Source organism: Lepidochelys olivacea (assembly GCF_965140295.1).
Source record: "Lepidochelys olivacea isolate rLepOli2 genome assembly, chromosome: 22".
NCBI lineage: Eukaryota > Metazoa > Chordata > Testudines > Cheloniidae > Lepidochelys > Lepidochelys olivacea.
In genome coordinates this window covers 9,244,874-9,262,373 of record NC_140432.1, presented here as the reverse complement: position 1 = coordinate 9,262,373, position 17,500 = coordinate 9,244,874, and the positions used below count along the sequence as shown (strand labels likewise).

Below are 17,500 nucleotides of genomic sequence, written 5' to 3'. Positions count from 1 at the left end.
GGGGCTGAATTACTGGAATTTTCAAGAAATCACAGAGGTTTCATAAAATCACAGAATCCATGACAGATGTGTAGCCTTACTTACGATGTCTGTTGCCAAGTCTTTGGAGGAAGGAATTGTCTCTATAGTAGACAATTATGCAATAGCATGACCTTAGGGGAAGTTCTTTACTAGCTCCCATCATCAAAACACACAATCAGAGCACTTTTTACAGTGCGCATGTTTTCATTTTATTTCCCTTCCTCACTGCTCAGTCCTCTGAGTCCCCCAAGACCCTTCTTCTCCCCTGCTCCTCTTGTCCTCCTTGACCCTGGGTCTGCATTTCTTATGCAGCCAGCTCTGTTCCTCAAATACTGTTCTGAAAGATCATTGCCTAAAATGTCAAAATGGAACTGCATGAAGAATACATGGAGGTAAGTCATGTGGTGCTGATGTGATGCTAAATCACTAAGTAACACTTCTCTCTCCTTGGAATTAACCACTGTTTGCATGGCCAGTTCATACATTCACAGCAGTGTTGGGATTAAAGCCCCTCTGATTTTTCAGATATGAAGTCCTATCTCTTATATTTCTGAAGGACTACATTAACAATTTCATCATTGGATCTGTACATCCTCTGCAGAAAAGATATCAAGAGGCTAGTATGCCCCGTGTGACTCTGAGATACAGGGATCCTTCCATTTCTTTTTAGCTCACTGAGTGTAATCTTTGGTTATACCAGCATAGTCTGTATTTCATTTTTTTGTCTAGGCCTCAAACAGTTTTGTAAACACTTCAGTTATGGGGTTCCCATCTCCAGCATCTCTTACAGAACCATGAGGACCTCTTTCCCGGTCCCCATCCCCACTCATCATACCCTGTATCATAGCTACCATCTCTCCAGTCCCAAAGGCCCAATTGTTCCTTCAGAATCTGCCCCATTCTTGCTGGCAGGGCTGCTGATGAGGAGTATGTAGTGCTCACAGCCCCTGCCAGGCTGTGGAGCAAGAAGAAACAAAGTAACTTATTTTCTTTCCTATCACTTAATTTAGTTTTGGTGAAAAGGTGCCAGATTGACAGTGCAGGAACCTCATGTCTTCAGATTCTCCACAGCACAGATGCAACTTAGGTAGCAGCTGTACAAGCTTTTCCACACGGCATGGTCAATGTGCTTGAACCCTAACTCCTCCTAGGGATCTGAGGAGGAGTGGGTCGGTGTGTCCATGGCCCATTCCATTCATACTGCTGAGACTGCCAACAAGGGTTGGATATGTTTTTTCCCCATGTGTTGGAGACATCTGTCATGAAGAACTGGACTGACACCCATATTCACAAAGGCCACCAAACAATCATCACATGGTATCAGCCATTAGCCACTAGCGACATAGGATGGATTTGAACGGCTCATCTACTGATTTCCGGTAGCCGCCACACTATGCTATGGCTATTACTGCTTGTTGGGGGTGGTTTAATTACGTCAGCGGGAGAGCTCTCTCCCATCCGCATAGAGTGGCTACACGGGAGATCTTACAGCGGTGCAGCTGCGCCGCTATATAACGTCTCTAGTGTAGACATGGTCTAGGTGTATGATCAGGATGCCGCCAAAAATGTAATGACACAGTGGCTATCTATAGAATAAAGAATCCCAAATTACGCTGCTAGCATGATGATAAATTGGGTCCTGAGGAAGGATTTGATCAAGGCAAAGACAGTGGCCTTGCATGTGAACTTAGGTAGACATTCCATGCAGAGCAGGCAGCATGGAAGAAGATGAGAAGGTGTTTATTGGAGAATTATATGATCAGTATATGGCAAAGTGGAGGGTAATACAAAAAGCCCCAAGGGCAGAAGTATGGAGGGGCAGAATTATGCAGCACCTTGGAAGTTAGGGGACCTGGAAGCTTAAGACAAGTAACTTACTGGTGTAAGCTGAATCATATTTGACTACAACACCTGCTGCTGCAATCATCATGAATGCACAAATCATGTTCAGTATTTAAAAAAGAAGAAAAATTTATTAGTTTTGTTTTTACACCTGCCAGAAATCACAATACTATTAACACTATAACGGTCACTGAATGTACAATAAACAGACACATTTAAATAACAGAACAGGGTCAGAATGATGCAACTAGTATGTCAGCTTCAGTGTCTCACGAAACATCCAGATTTAGTTCCAGGTTTTTTAATAGTTCTTGGAAAGAAGCAAGTAAGATTCTTTTGGAGAGTACAGAGTGAGGGCCAACTTCTGCGCTCAGATGCAGCATGAGCAGGGGGCCCCACTGGAAGCCAAAGGGAGCACCCAGCATGTAATTCTTAGGGCAGCCTTTAGCTCTCAGTGACAATGAAGGGTACTACAGAATTAAGCTCTGATGGGACATTATTTAGGAGACAGAGATCTTTGGGCTGGCTCCAGCAAAAGAAAAGAAATTCATATGTTTTCTGCACTGCAGGTCAGTGCAGCCATAGAAACAGATTTTCTTTTTTAAGAGGAGCCCTGCACTACAGACCCAACTGTAGGACTATTTTTCACTACCAAATTTCTGTTCTCTCCCCAAATCTGTGTAATCATTATAATTCATTACCTTGGAATGAATATGCATGATGCTTAATTCCCAGGGAAGATTATGTCTCTCTTTGTATATACTGTATTGTATTCTCATCCATCCATTAATTTGGGACACAAAGTGAACCACCACTTTGGTTTCTGGCTGGTGGTTTTGTACGTGGTGCCTCTGTGAGACACAGGACAAAAATCCTTGATAAACAAGATACAAGTTCAAAAAGGCCATTTTCAAACTGCATTCCATAACAACTGGCTTGTTTTCAACTTGAAATAACTGGTACAAGAACAAGTGTCCCCATTTAGCAATGTTTTCTAAACAGAGTTGAAGAAAACATTACTTTTTAAAGCCTACATTTGCAATGCTTTAAAAGCTTATTCTTCATATCTGGAAACTGGACCTTGAAAGACTTTAAAAGACTCCTGTAAAACGGTAACTATTTACCATGTGACATTTTCAGATCTCCTACTGCTCATTATCTGTAATACCACATATCTGATTTTAAATTTGTAGAATTGTGTAGAAGAATGTGTATACCTTCATTTTTAGTCAGTAGATCGTCTGGCAATTTAAGAAAAGCCCCCCTTTTTTGAATAAGAAGCTGTGAGGCAAAGTCAGGGCAGTTAGCTTCCTTCTTTTCTCCGACACAAACAACATACCAAAGGCCTGATTTTCAGAAGTGCTCAGCACGTACAACTCCAGTTGAAATCAATAAGGATGACCGTTGTTCAGCACCTCTGCAAAGAAAGGGCCTGATCCAAAGCCCAATGAAGTCAATGGAAAGATGCTCATTCACTTCAATGGGCTTTGGATCAGGACCCAAGCCCCTCACTTGTTAATGCCCCAGCATTTCAGAACAGTCAAAGCAGGAAGATCCCAGGTACAAATTTAGTCTACATTTTGGCCAATCACTTCAAAACTACCCTAAAGCAATGCTGAGCTGGCCAATATTTAAACAGGGTTTACCTCATCGTGCACGGTCATTATTTCCACTCCATATGAACGGATATGTTATTTATCACAGCAATACGTGTCACCAGGCTTCGCCATCAAGTAGTTGTCCAGTTACGGTTTTAAATTGTGATTTCAGTTTAAGGTTTGGCATCATCGGGCCTGCTACTGCAATTCCTACACACACTCACAAGTCGCCCCACCAAAACCAATGGGGACATGTGTATAAGCCAGGGATCTTCAGTGCAGCACGAAAGAAAAGTTATTCAAAATAGAGATCTCATCTGTTAATTATTACATCACAAAAGGCCATTAAGACCAAAGTTTACAATGTATCCTATTAGACTCTGACACTTTGGGGTAGCTTTTCAAACAGAATCACTAGAGATTTAGGCATATTTAGTATCTCCCATCAACAATCAGTGGAGCTGTGGTGATATTCTCCTAAGTACCAGAGTAAAAATTACCCCTTCCCCTTAGTTTAAAAACAAACAAACAAACAGACCCTTAAAGGGGAGCAATGTAAGAAAAAATAAACTGCTTTAAAGACACAGCTTCCCTTTCTCCTGGTCCCAAACCATAACACAAGCTCTATAAAAGACCAGGTCTGCTGGATCAAGCAATCCTTTGAGATGGCTTTCATTGTCCTATAATAGTGGTCCACTAGCGTTCTTTTTTTATGTTTCCTGAGTCCAAGGCTGGTCCTTTTATGAAACAGTCCATACGAATTGCAGCACAAGGTACGTGGAAAATCAGAGCAACCAACTTTATCAGCGCAACCAACTTTCCATTCAACCTTCATGGGGAAAAGAAATTAAATTTTGAGGCAGCCCTAGAGATAAGTATACCACATTTGCGAAAAGTGTGTACACAGGGAGCAGGTTACAAAGGTTCTCTTTTGACATTGCAGGTTAAAGTGAGTTTCAAACAGCAATTGTAAGGCACAGAGTTCGGAGTGCCTTTTTACTTTAAAACTACCAAAGAAAAGGTTTTTTTGTAAAAAAATCAATTTCTTTAAACTCTCTCCCCCCATTCTCATTAGGGGTCACAGCACAAAGCTACTATTCAGGTTTAAGCATTACTGAGCCTTTTATTGGTTTACAAGGGAAAAGAAGAGTTCCCTATGAGTGCAGGGGAAACACAGTATAGGCTCAGTGTTACCGTCATGTGCTATTAGGATTTCAATTCCAAACATTGAGGTTTCAAGACTGCATCTTTCATTCTCCCCAGAACTTCTTGGCAGGGCAGCGCAGAGAACATGTAAACAGTTCTAAAAGGTTGCTAAAATAATAATTTAATTGACTGCTTGTGCACAGTTTCACAGCTTCATTGTTACATCTGTCTCTCTCACACTCACGCACACACAAGGAGTCACCGATTTGCTGCTTCTTTCCAGGCGGTCTGCTCTGTATCTAGCTGGTATGTTCCCTTCTTCCTTGGCCATTTAAAAATAAAGACACAGGGAGCAGTTCTGACATACAGCGAATACCACAGGCAGTTTATATGATGTCTTTTTGTTTACCTGTAGATGGTAGAAATGTACATGGGGCATAATCTGCCGTTAGCAAATTGTTTGGCAAGTATTTTCTCCCATCTTTATAATAAATGTTGTATACTGTGATACTTCCACAAAGGGAAAATAAGGGTCATCAGACATGCCAAAAAGCAAAGTTCTGGGCAAGCAGTTTCCGCTTCTCACTTTTTCCTTTTCCTTAAAGATTTGCATAAGATGGCACCATTCCCAAAGGGTTTTGAGGGTATTTTTTAGTTGTTGCTGTGACTTAAACCCCCTTATAAAGCATCAATAAGAGCGCCAAGATTCTAGCTGAAGTTATGTGAATGAATACTTTAAAACATAATGAGCTCCAGGACACCCAGATGTTTTGGGGGAGAGATTGTCCTTAAAGTCAGGTGACACAATGGGGTTTCTTCATTCGTGCTCTGCGGAGAATGTTCTTGGTTTAGTGATGTGCACTTCACTGCCCCCATTCCCGTCGGTGGTTGTAGTGATGATGTACTGCGTGGTTTGCTGTTGATTGGTTGGTTGTGATTCTAAGGGGTCACAGTGCGCTGATGGCTGAGACACACCCACCTGCACCCCACTGGAGAGTGAAGAGTTCTGTTTTACATCCAGATCGGGTTGTCCTTCAGATATCACATAATGGGTCTGCACAGAGAGTAGAAGCACAAGTCACAGTTGTGTTTCAGACCTGCTGAATTGCCATCTTTCTCTCACACCTTCTTATTACAACTTTTCTGTCTCAGCACTGGGGGATATATGAATGAGCGATTATAAAACTAAACTGTATTGTATTTAAACATTGACAGAAAAAAACCACAAACAGGATACTTTCAGAGTTGTACGGCTCATTTAACTACTATAAAAAAAGGGGTTAATTTAACATTGGCTAAAACCAACTGTATAATTAACCCACCCATGCAAAAAATTAAAATAACTAACTCACTTTACAATAACTCTGAAAGTCTCCTATTTTGCCATACATTCCAGTGGGAGCTGTATTTTCTGTATTCTATATCAGTATGTTGGATCTCCTGCTAGACAATATGAGTATCATGGCAGCTTTCACTGAGTCTATTCATACCATTCAGTTGTGCAAAGAGTTTAAAAGTTTCTAAAACTGTTTTGAAAATTAATTTCTATCTGTAGCCAGCTTTAATAAATATTTCCCTATCTGAAGTATTATAACTAATCAATACTACTAATTTGGGCCCTGATCCTGCAATCATTTATGCAAGGGAATAGTCCTGGACTCAGTTTGATGAGCTAAATGAAACTATTTGCTCATGTAAAGCCACTCATACGAGTAAATGTCTGCCACATGGTGGCATCAGACTGTAAATGCATTGGTACAGGGTTCTTCATTTTCACTTGTGTGTAGCAGGGTGATCAGCATATCCAACTAAGCAGCAGCTAATGATTGGCTTTGATTCCCAGTTCCTACCTGCTGGGCTTCTCCTTAGGCCAGGGCTTGCTGCTCCCGAGCTCTGCAGCCCCTTAAAGGGGCAGATCACCTTGCTACCCCACCTCATAGGGATTGTGGTACGACATAAATAATTAACTATGTTTTCCCTTGAAGTAGATGACTGACACTTTCCCACCAAATAGATTATTTCTTGTCTCCTGGAGCCTAAAGAACAATGCCACAATGCCACACTGCTGCTCAGCTTTGGGCCTCCTGAGTCCCAGCATGTAACGTAACTAAGGGTTGCAAGCGTAGCTACGGACACTGCCCCAATATGGTACTTGGTACAAGTGTTGCAGAAGGCCTGTGACCTTTTAGATCATACAATTCTCTCTCTCTGTCACTTACACACACACACACACACACATTCAGTTGTGACCTTTTAGATCATACAATTCTCTCTCTCTGTCACACACACACACACACATTCAGTTGTGACCTTTTAGATCATACAATTCTCTCTCTCTGTCACTTACACACACACACATTCAGTTGTGACCTTTTAGATCATACAATTCTCTCTCTCTGTCACTTACACACACACACACACACACACATTCAGTTTTTATCACTTGTAAGGCACATTAGCTCCTAACTTCAGAAAACACCTTTACATGTACCCTTGGTATGACACCACCATGTTTCCTACTTTGGGCCCCCCTGACATTTCTTTTGGTGTTTCTTTAATATGTTCAGACCGAGCGCTTTATGTCTAATTCATCCTCCCAGAACAAAGACTGCCATCCTTCTGCTTACCTGGGTGACTGCTTTTACTTGCCCTGTGTTCACTGTGGTGACAGGAGTGCCTACAGAGGTCTCTGCGATCACATACTGACCCTGTGGGATGGCCATCATCTGAATTTCAGATGCTAGAAAAGAGGATGAAGAATTATAGTTAAAACACTCTCAGAGGTTAGTATGGAAGACAATAATAAGGGTGGCCTGAGGGTCAAATAAAGCCTGGGAGTGCTACAATAGGGCCTGAAACTATCCCCATTTTAACGCAGAGGTAAGGCTGACTGGCCAAGAGTATAGGTTTCAGCATGAAGTGCAGTGCGGCTGCTTAAATCAAGATGGAAGTTTCATGCTGGCACCCAGTCTCCAAGGGCTGCAAGATTAGGCAGCAACTGATGCTGGATCATGCAATTTAAGTGTTGGCCTTCTGGTGAGTTGTCAACACAGCCTTCATCTGGGCAAAATTTGAGCTCCCGTGGAAAAAAGAATCAGACACTTAGGGCCGGATCCTCAGGTGGTGAAAATCTGCATAGCCCTATTGACTTCAGTGGAGCTACACCAACTGACATCATCTCAGGATCTGGCCTTTAGATCATAGCCATCATATCCCATCGTTGCCATAAATGGAAGTATTCCTCAAGGATGTGTTGCTCCAGGATTCATAGAGGGTTGCTGGACAGAGTTGCACAGGAAGGTACTTGACATCAGGTGTGAAAAGTCCATTTTGTGTCACCCTCTCCTAAATGAGCCTTTTCGAAATGCGTTCAGGCTTTCCTCTGAATTTAAACAATCCATTCTCCAAGTCAGACTTATTCGTGCCAAATGCACTCCCCTTGGAAAAGAGAAGCCAGCCTGCTAAAACAGACCACTTAAAACACCAGGGTGTGACTCCAGCCTGGAAAGGGGAAAGTCCAATAATAATAGTTTGTATTTATATAGCCCTGTTCCTCTTCAAAGAGCTTAATGAACATTAACTAATGAATCCTCCCAATCCTCTGTGAAGTAGGGAAGTATTACATTTCCCATTTTACATCTGGGGAAATGGAGGAAAAGGGCCTAAAAGACTTGAATCCAGTCCCAAAAGGAGTTAGTGTGATTGCTGACCTCCTCGCATTTCTGATACTTACGGTAGCTACGAAACGAGTTCCATGTGCTGGGTAGATACGTGTGCTGGACCGAGGATCCTTGCTGTTGCTGGAGAGTTTGGCTTGGTGCTGATGTGGTTGTTTGCATTTGAGAGGGGCTGAGTTCCTGCTGAGACTGTTGTGATGAGGGACTCAATGGCTGAGCTCCCACCTAGAACACCATGAAAACAGACATAATTATTTATCTGCCAGCACGGTAAGGCTCACACGCATTTGTACTGCTGGAGGTACGTTCCTCTTAGTATTAGGATACTATCGGACTAATCCTTTAGTTGACAGTGCAAGCCTCAGCCCAGGTCGGCAGCGATCAATAGTTATTGTACATTTGCAGCTGTCTTTTGGCACAGGAATCAGTGGGTTCCCTGAGTCATTCCTAGTTGAAAAAATGTCCGTATCACAACCACTCCCACAACCGGCAGTCTCAGAAGAGGCCGAACTCTGAATGAATGCGCGTGGAGCATGAACTCCTTTCTCATCCTCAGGTCTCTTTCGTACCAGGGCAAGGGTGGCAGAACAGTATGGGAATATCTTCCGCTGCTGCCACCCATGCTGCACCTGTTCTGTGGACAACTATAAACTTCGTTGCATGTTTACAATTAAGTCCTGCTCTACCACTGGTCACTGTAATAATAATAGGCAAAGAGTCACCCACGAAAGCTCATGCTCCAATACATCTGTTAGTCTTTAAGGTGCCACAGGACTCTTTGCCGCTTTTACAGATCCAGACTAACACGGCGACCCCTCTGATACTGTAATAACAACAGTGCTTTGACCTTCTATAGCACCTTCCACCCAAAGAGCCTCACAACCTCTTTGTGTGCTCAGTCACTACTATTAGACCCAGTTCCGAGATAGGTAAATGGAGGCAGAGATGTGATTTGCCCAACGTCACGCAGCAAGTCTGGGGCAGGGAGCCGGGATCAGAACCAGAAACAATACAAGTCTTTTAACTGCTCAGAAAAGACCAGTACTACAAACTGAACACTCTCTGGGGCAACAAGAGTTGAATTTTGAACTTTCTGATGCTTAGGAAAAGGGCTTTAATTCTTCTTCAGATAGTTTCAGTGTGTAACAGAAATAATTCATTATTGGTCTCAGAGCCTGGGAATTAACTGCCTGGGAATACCTCTGCCATTAGTCATCACTGCTTTAAAACAAGTAGCCAGAGAGTAATGTGGGGGCTGTACCTACCTTCAAGGCTGCCTCTCTACATGATCCCCTGGCTTACATAAGAGAGGGCTGCTGAGAGAGCATTTTCAGTGAAGGGCCTTGGAGTTTACCTCACTCCTGTGTCTGCCACAGCCTGATTTGATGACTGCAAGGCCTATATTTTACCTCAAGCTTTTCTGAGGGAGGGATGAAGTCAAATAGGGTTTTAGGACAGATGTCTGGGAGACTCCTGAGAATCCTTTATTGGCACCAAACCAGCATGTAAATGCTTTTGTTTAAATACTATGTTAATCTTGTACATACATGAAGAGACTTGCATTTTTAAAAAGAAACTGCCCATTTAAACAATCTAAATAAATTAATAAATCATTATCCATATCTCTCATAAGCTATCTCTGCATTTCTAAAATACCCACCACCATTGTACGTGGGCACTTTATATTTTCAAATATGCACTCTAAGTATCATTAGCCCTATTATACGGATGGGGAAACTGAGGCACAGAGAACTGGTTAATGGCAGACCAGGATTAGAACTCAGGATTTGCTAGCCTCATGCCGAGTCCATAACGTCTCTCTAAAATGCACATCTTCCCATGAGCTCCCTTGAGGATGGCCAGTATTCATAGATCTGTGAACTTCTTTCATCCCTTTAACCATATGGAGTCATAAATATGTCCACCTAAGTGTCTTTACACCCCTACCTTCCATATGCTGCGATAAATGGGAATATCTGGGAACTATTAAATAATATCAAGGTCCTAATGCTGCAACGGTACTCTTGTGCAGTACTCTTAAGGATTTCAAGGGGAGTCCTGCGGACAGAGCATCAGCTGCACAGGGCTGTATAAAACTCCAGCTTGAGCATCCTGGCACGGAGAATGCTCTTTGCATGGAGAGCGTGGGATACCTGTGATGACGACTGCGTTGCTGGGGCTGGCTCTGTGACCTGGATATGCTGCACCTGGATGGCGTGCTGGGTGTACGTCTGGGGATCATGCAGCTGTCCAACGTCCACCGTGGAATGCTGGGACTGGTGAGGTGAGGTAGCCTGGGAAAATCAAAGCAGAGTTGTGGACTGTAAACTCTCTGGGGCAGGGACTGTGTCCACCTTTCTGTTTGCATAGTACCCAGAGCAATGGGGCCATGATCCTAATGGGGACCTCTGGGCACTGTCATAATACAAATATTAAACAATAAGCAACACTTGGACTGATCAGTAGCCTGCATTACAACAGGGTTGTTGCTAACTTGTAAACAGGGCTAAAAAATTGAGTCATAATGGAAGGTAAATGATAAATTTAGTGGCGCAAAGAGACAGTTCTCTAATTATTAAATCTATCCATTTATATGGTGCCAATTACCATAGCATCTGAGTGCCTCACGATCTTTAATGTATTTATTCTCATAACACCCCTGTGAGGTAGAGAAGTACACTGTACAGATGGGGATCCCAGGCACAGAGAGACTAAGGGCAAGTCAACATTTCAAAATTAAGTCGACCTAAGTTAGGTCGACGTACAGCCACCACAGTAATTCAATCGCTTTTGCATGTCTATGCTACGCTCCTTACGCTGGCGGTGCACGTCCTCACCAGGAGCACTTGCACAGATTTAGCTGGCAGTGTGGGCATTGTGGGACGGCTTCTGACAGGCAGCGCCAGACAGTGTAAGCAATGCAGTGTCTACACTGACACTGTGTCGATCTAACTACATCACCCTAAGTGCTAAACCTCTCATGGAGGTGGAGTTATCCATCCAGTCGGCGTAGTGGGCGAGTTACATTGGTGGGAGCTACGTTTTAGTGTAGATGCTTACAGAGTTAGGTCGACATAAGCTGCCTTACGTCGACCTAGCTCTGTAGTGTAGACCAGGAGTAAGTGATCTGCCCAAAATTACACAGGAATCCGTGGCAGATCAGGGACTTGAACTCCCAAGTCCTAGACTAGTGCCTACTGGACCATCCTTCCTCTCTGGACCAACTACTGGACCATCCTTCCTCTCTGTAAATGTATGTGTTCATACATTCCAGAACTGCATATCCATACATTTACAGAGAGGAAGGATGGTCCAGATACAGATCTATGTTAGGGGAAAGAAAAGTGAAATTTCCAGTGTCTTACCTATTAAAGACCCTTAGAGGCACCAACTTCTACTTAATTATAGTAATTTAATTAGAGACATCACACCTTGTTAAAATCAATGCAAAGCTGCAGGTACCAGAATCTCAGCAGCTAAATCATTAAAACTTCATAAATTCATGTCAAACGGTGCCAGTATTTAGGCCACCGTTAACAAGGGGTGCAGTATTGCTAAAAATGAGCAACAAAAGGACAGGAAACAGCTCCCCATTTCAGGCTCAAATATAAGCTGTCTGACACTTTCAGATCCACCCAAGCAATCAGAGACTGAAGGATATAAAGGAGCTGATCTGGTTGTGCAAAGCTGCCTGAAGTCCATTTCCCCAGCTCCATTAATCCAGTTACCCTCTCTATTTATTTTTAAAGGGGTTACTGAATATCACAGAGGACGAACACCCTAAGAGTTAATACATGGAGAAAGCAAACACTTGTCAAGCTTTCAGATTTTGGCTCCAGGTCTCCGGGAGAAAAAAGAAGTTCAAACTGCTCCTCCCAAGTGCAGAAGTGAGTCACCCTCTGACTCACTTTGTCAATTCCCGAGGGGCAGCCCCTGGAGCAGCACCGGAAATTTAGCTTGAGCTTCAGTCTCCAGGTGAGACCTCCCCAAAACCTTCACCATCATAACATTTTGTTTAAAGTCTTCAAAACCATGGTGTCACTTAGGCTTGAGGAGAGATCTAAGATATATCCTCAGTAGATTACCTACCTGGGCCACTTGCACAACCTGCAGCTGTATGTGCTGGGGCTGCTGCAGGCCAGCTGTGGATTGTGACACAGGGATGTACTGGATTCGCTGATAATCTCCCTGTGGCGTTCGATAGTCTGTCGTCAGGGTCTGGGACAGTTCTGTCATTGCTTGCGTCAGCAGATCTGTTGTCTGAGGAAGAGAGGCACAGTGCATCGTGCAGTGTTATCTCTTGGGCTGAACACTTTGCACGTTTGTACTTAACCTAACCTAAACCACTGAAGCCTGGTCAGTAATTTAGAAGAGCTTACTGTGTATGGCGCTCCGCTTAATGAGATTCTGTCAGCAATCAGGCCAGTGGGAGAGCTCTGTTCTACACCGTGGGGGACCCATATTTTCATGCTCACTCTCTTTCCTTATCACTGGCAGGGACAAGGCATACAGGAAGGAACATCACACTCTCCCAGGTTAAGATTTACTCTCCTGTTACTCAATACAGCTGTACTCAGCTTTTAATTGCTATGGGCCACCTTCCCAAAGACTGACATTTCAGACAACCACAAAATAAACACATCTTGTGATGGGGCTGCAATGGGTGTGTCATGCTGGCGAATAATTGTGAGAGAACAGTTCATACGTTTGTAGAGTCTAAGGCCATAAGGGACCACTGGGATCATCTAGTCTGACCTCCCGTCTAACACAGGCCAGAGACCTGCCCCAGAATAATTCTTAGAGCAACTCTCTTAGAAAAACATCCACTGTTGATTTAAAAATGTCCCGTGATGGAGAATCCACCACGACCCTTGGTAAATTGTTCAAATGGTTAATTATTCTCACTATTTATGCCTTATTTCCAGTCTGAATTTGTCTAGCTTCAACCTCCAGCCACTGGATTGTGTTATGCCTTTCCCCGCTAGATTGAACAGCCCATTATTAAATATTTGTTCCCCATGCAGTTACTTACAGACTGTGATCAAGTCACCCCTTAACCTTCTCTTTGTTAAGCTAAATAGAACTCTTTGAGAGACAAGGTGGGTGAGGTAATGTCTTTTATTGGGCCAACTTCTATTGGTGAGAGAGACAAGCTTTCAAGCTTACACAGACCTGAAGAAGAGCTCTGTGTAACTCGAAAGCTTGTCTCTCTGAGCAACAGAAGTGTCCAATTAAAGATATTACCTCACTCACCTTGTCTCTCATATCTTGGGACTGACACTGCTACAACAACACTGCATACAAGCTCTTGGAGTCAATCATGATAATGCATATTTCCCATTCTCTTGGCTCTCCTCTGAGCCCTTTCCAATTTATCAACATCCTTCTTCAATTTGGGCACCAGAACCGGCCACAGGATTCCAGCAGCAGTCATACAGAGGTAAAGTAACATCTCTACTCCTACTCAAGAGTCCCCTGTTTATACATCCCAGGATTGCATTAGCTCTTTTGGCCACACCGTCACACTGGGAGCTCATTTTCAGCCAATTTATCCACTGTGACCCTCAAATCTTTTTAGAGGCACTGCTTCCCAGGACAGAGTCCCACATCCCGTTAGTATGGTCTCCAATCTATTCTTTGTTCCCAGATGTATACATTTACACTTCGCCACATTAAAACACATATTGCAGTGGTTCTCAAACTTTTGTACTGGTGACCCCTTTCACATAGAAAGCCTCTGAGTGTGACCCCTACTTATAAATTAAAAACACTTTTTATATATTTAACACCATTATAAATGCTGGAGGAAAAGCGGGGTTTGGGGTGGAGGCTGACAGCTCGTGACCCCCCCACGTAATAACCTCACGACCCCCTGAGGGACCCTGACCCCCAGTTTGAGACCCCTGACATATTGTTTGCTTGCACCCCGTTTACCAAGCATCTAGGTCACGCTGAAACATTGACCTATCCTCTTCATTATTTACCACTGCTTCAATTTTAGTGTCATCTGCAAACTTTATCAGTGATGATTTTATGTTTTCTTGCAGGTTATCGATAAAGATGTTAAATAGTGTAGGGCCAAGAACCGATCCCTGTGGGACACCACTGGAAACAGACCTGATAGATGATAATTCTTCATTTACAGTTACATGTTCAGACCTATCTGTTAGCCAGTTTTCAATTGATTTAGTGTTTGTCAATAGTCTTGCTATTTTGTACAGATGTAGTTTCATAAGATTGTCATCACATCTCTACTCCCTTTCCACCCCCAGCTCCTGGGAACAAGGGTTCCACCTCCCTTCGCCTTCCCTAGCTGTTGGAGAGCAGGGATTTAATTCTTGCCTCGCAATAGGCTGAGGGACCCAATAGTTTCCTTCTTCCCACTGCATGAAGGGAAGCAGGGGAATTCAGCAGCTTCCAAAGCGGTGGTCAATATTCCTCATGCTGCCTGGCACTGTGGAGAGTGCCTCTGTGATGGGCATTGTGCCCACTCTGCCCATTTAGATTGGCTCAGGAATCAAAGGCTGAAGCTCTACAGTAACTCCTCACTTAAAGTTGTCCTGGTTAACGTTGTTACATTGCTGATCAATTAGGGAACAATGTCGTTTAAAGTTGTACAGTGCTCCCTTATAATGTCGTTTGGCAGCTGCCTGCTTTGTCCACTGCTTGCAGGAAGAGCAGCCCGTTGCAGCGAGCTGTGGGGGCTTGGAACCAGGGTGGACCGGCAGCCCCCGTATCAGCTGCCTGCTTCCCTAAGCTCCCTATGCAGCAGGCGCCCAGCAGGCTACAATTGCCGGCAGTTCAGCTGTCCCTCCCACCACTGCCATGTGCTGCTCCTGCCCTCTGCCTTGGAGCATCTCTCCAGAACCTCCTGCTTGCTGTGTGTGTGTGTGGCCTAATGTCAGGGTGTCCCCCTCCCCCCTGCTCCTGCACCCTGTTTACTCCATCTTCCATAGAGCAGGGGGGACACACGACAGGGCTCAGGATGGAGGGAGCTTCCTGGCAGCAGCTGCTGTCTCAGCTTGCTGATTAAGGCAGTGTATTTAAGAGTTGGGTAAGCTTACTTAAAGAAGCAATTCTCTCACACACAGGGTGTGTGTCTCGGTCTCTCTCTGCCATGCTGCCTCCCCTCCCTCCATTCCTGCTGCCTTGTAGAGCGTGAGGCTACATTAACAATGAGTTAACCCTTGAGGGCTCAGCCAAGTGCTTGTTCATCATTTCGCAGTAAGGCCTTCCCTGGGAAATATCCCCCCCTCTGACTCCTCCACCTCGACCAAGCTTCACAACCATCATCGCTGTGTGCCGGTATTAAATTGTTTGTTTAAAACGTATACTGTGCGTGTGTCTACATATATACAACATAACTACAACATTAAGTGAGGAGTTACTATACACTGACTCTTGCTACCTCTGCTAGTGGGTTCCAAACTTAGTTCCATCCATTCCCAGCTACAGAACCTATGTTGGTGACCCTCAGCGCGCCGCTTAATTCAGCCTTAGCCTCACTCAGCCATGTGCCGAGAGACCCCACACGCCAACATCACACTGTTACTATCTTCATTCACAAGCCAAAAGAGATCTGGATTCGCAGCTGGGCAATGTAACCGTTCGTCTTTGGAACATTCTGAAAACCTTCCTGTTGGTGTAACTGAACTGAATGGTAAGTGCCATCCTTATGATCTACAGGACTGCGAAGCAAGAGAGGGTCCTAGGCAGCAAGAGATGAGCTTATTCCCCATCTGTTCCAGCTGCTGAAGAAGCAGATAAGGCAGCTTTATGAGTCACAGATCTTGCATGAGATTCATATTTCCCTAAAGAGCAGGATGCAAAGTGGCTGTTTGTTTTTCTCTGCTTGCACCAGCCCTGTCAACCAGAAAATGATTTCTACAATAGTATTTTAAGGTTACACAAAAATAAAGAGGAAGTTCTGCTCCTTGCAATTGTAGCATTTTTATTCAAGTATTGGAGCAAATGCGTGCATCAAAAGCCCGATCGAGAAAGTCCTATTCCAGCATAAGGGCACTTAAAGTGGCAGTTAGGCACATAAATGCACAATTTACACATCTTAATGCAGATTTAAGTGCCCAGATACTAGAATGTGATATTGTAATGAAGCTGAAACCTGCTCTTTGCTCTGTGTTTATACAGCCATTAAGCACAACAGGCCCAGATCCTGTTTGGTATTCTTAGGTGTCATCATAATAGAATGAACAAATAATAAATATATAAACAAAAAATTGTATCCACAAGCTCTGAATTATTCTTTATAGAAGCAGAAATGTTGTCCTTCCAGGAGCCTGGTCTGTGTTTCCAGGTTGACTCATCATTTCTGCAAATATATTTCAGCTATCCTACCTACCTAAGTGAAGCAGTGCTGCTCTGTGCTATTGTATTTACTAAACATGAAGAAACAATTAACACTGGGCTCATCTGATGTATCAAGCCAGAAGCATCAGGAACATTTTCTGTTAGTACAGGGCCGAGCACAATAGGGTTCTGGCCACTGGTGCTATGGTAATATAAATAATAATAGTAATTAGGGACGAGTTTGCCCTCTCTCAAGCACACACTGGTCACTGTTATTTACAGTTTCAGTGAACAGTCTTGAAATAAAGTTTAAAGTGTGGATGACATTTTTTTTAAATTTTGCAGGAGGTTGGTCCTTTGCCATTCAGGGGAGACCAGAACAATTTTCTGGTCTCTGCCATTCGCTGACTTGGCAGCTGGGAGTGTTGTGAAGGCAGCACGCTTCACCAGTGGTGATGGAGGGAGCTGAGATCACTCAAATAATACCCCACCCAAATGATTAAGGGGTGGCTTTGATTAGCTCTAAAGGGAGTATAATCCAGTCCTCGGCCATTAGGATGGAACAGAAGATTTTCCAAAGCGCTAAAGTGATTTAGGAGCACAAGTTCCATCGACTATCACTGAAACTTGTGCCCTAAATCACTCAGGTGTTTTTGAAAATACCATCTGGAGTCCATAACATATGAGTAGTGAGGACAGGAGAGGGTGGGGTAAGGCTAGTGGGCAAATCTTTAGATCTTTAAACAGGGAAATACAGACCCTCTAGAGGAACAACAGTAAATTGCATAGATTCATATACAGAAGTGATCTATGGGAATGTCTCAACATAAGCCTTGTAATACCAAAGCGATGGGAGCCAAGCAAATGCTAATAATCATTACAATCTAGGATATCTGACTGTTTCACTCA

General features: G+C 43.6%; 1 protein-coding gene across 6 annotated transcripts in view; it reads right to left on the bottom strand.

Annotated features, from left to right (window-relative positions):
• Window positions 1-1,974: 1,974 nt before the first annotated feature.
• PRDM10 (PR/SET domain 10) overlaps window positions 1,975-17,500 on the bottom strand; it is a 75,235-nt gene continuing 59,709 nt past the window's right edge. For all 6 annotated transcript variants that reach the window (XM_084611894.1, XM_084611892.1, XM_084611897.1 and 3 more), the window contains 5 exons: window positions 12,374-12,544; window positions 10,438-10,578; window positions 8,341-8,509; window positions 7,235-7,347; window positions 1,975-5,661 (listed from right to left, as the gene is read on the bottom strand). In XM_084611894.1, coding sequence (XP_084468020.1) covers window positions 5,425-5,661; window positions 7,235-7,347; window positions 8,341-8,509; window positions 10,438-10,578; window positions 12,374-12,544 — 831 coding nt within the window. In that variant the 3' untranslated portion in view covers window positions 1,975-5,424. The remainder of the gene's footprint in view (window positions 5,662-7,234; window positions 7,348-8,340; window positions 8,510-10,437; window positions 10,579-12,373; window positions 12,545-17,500) is intronic.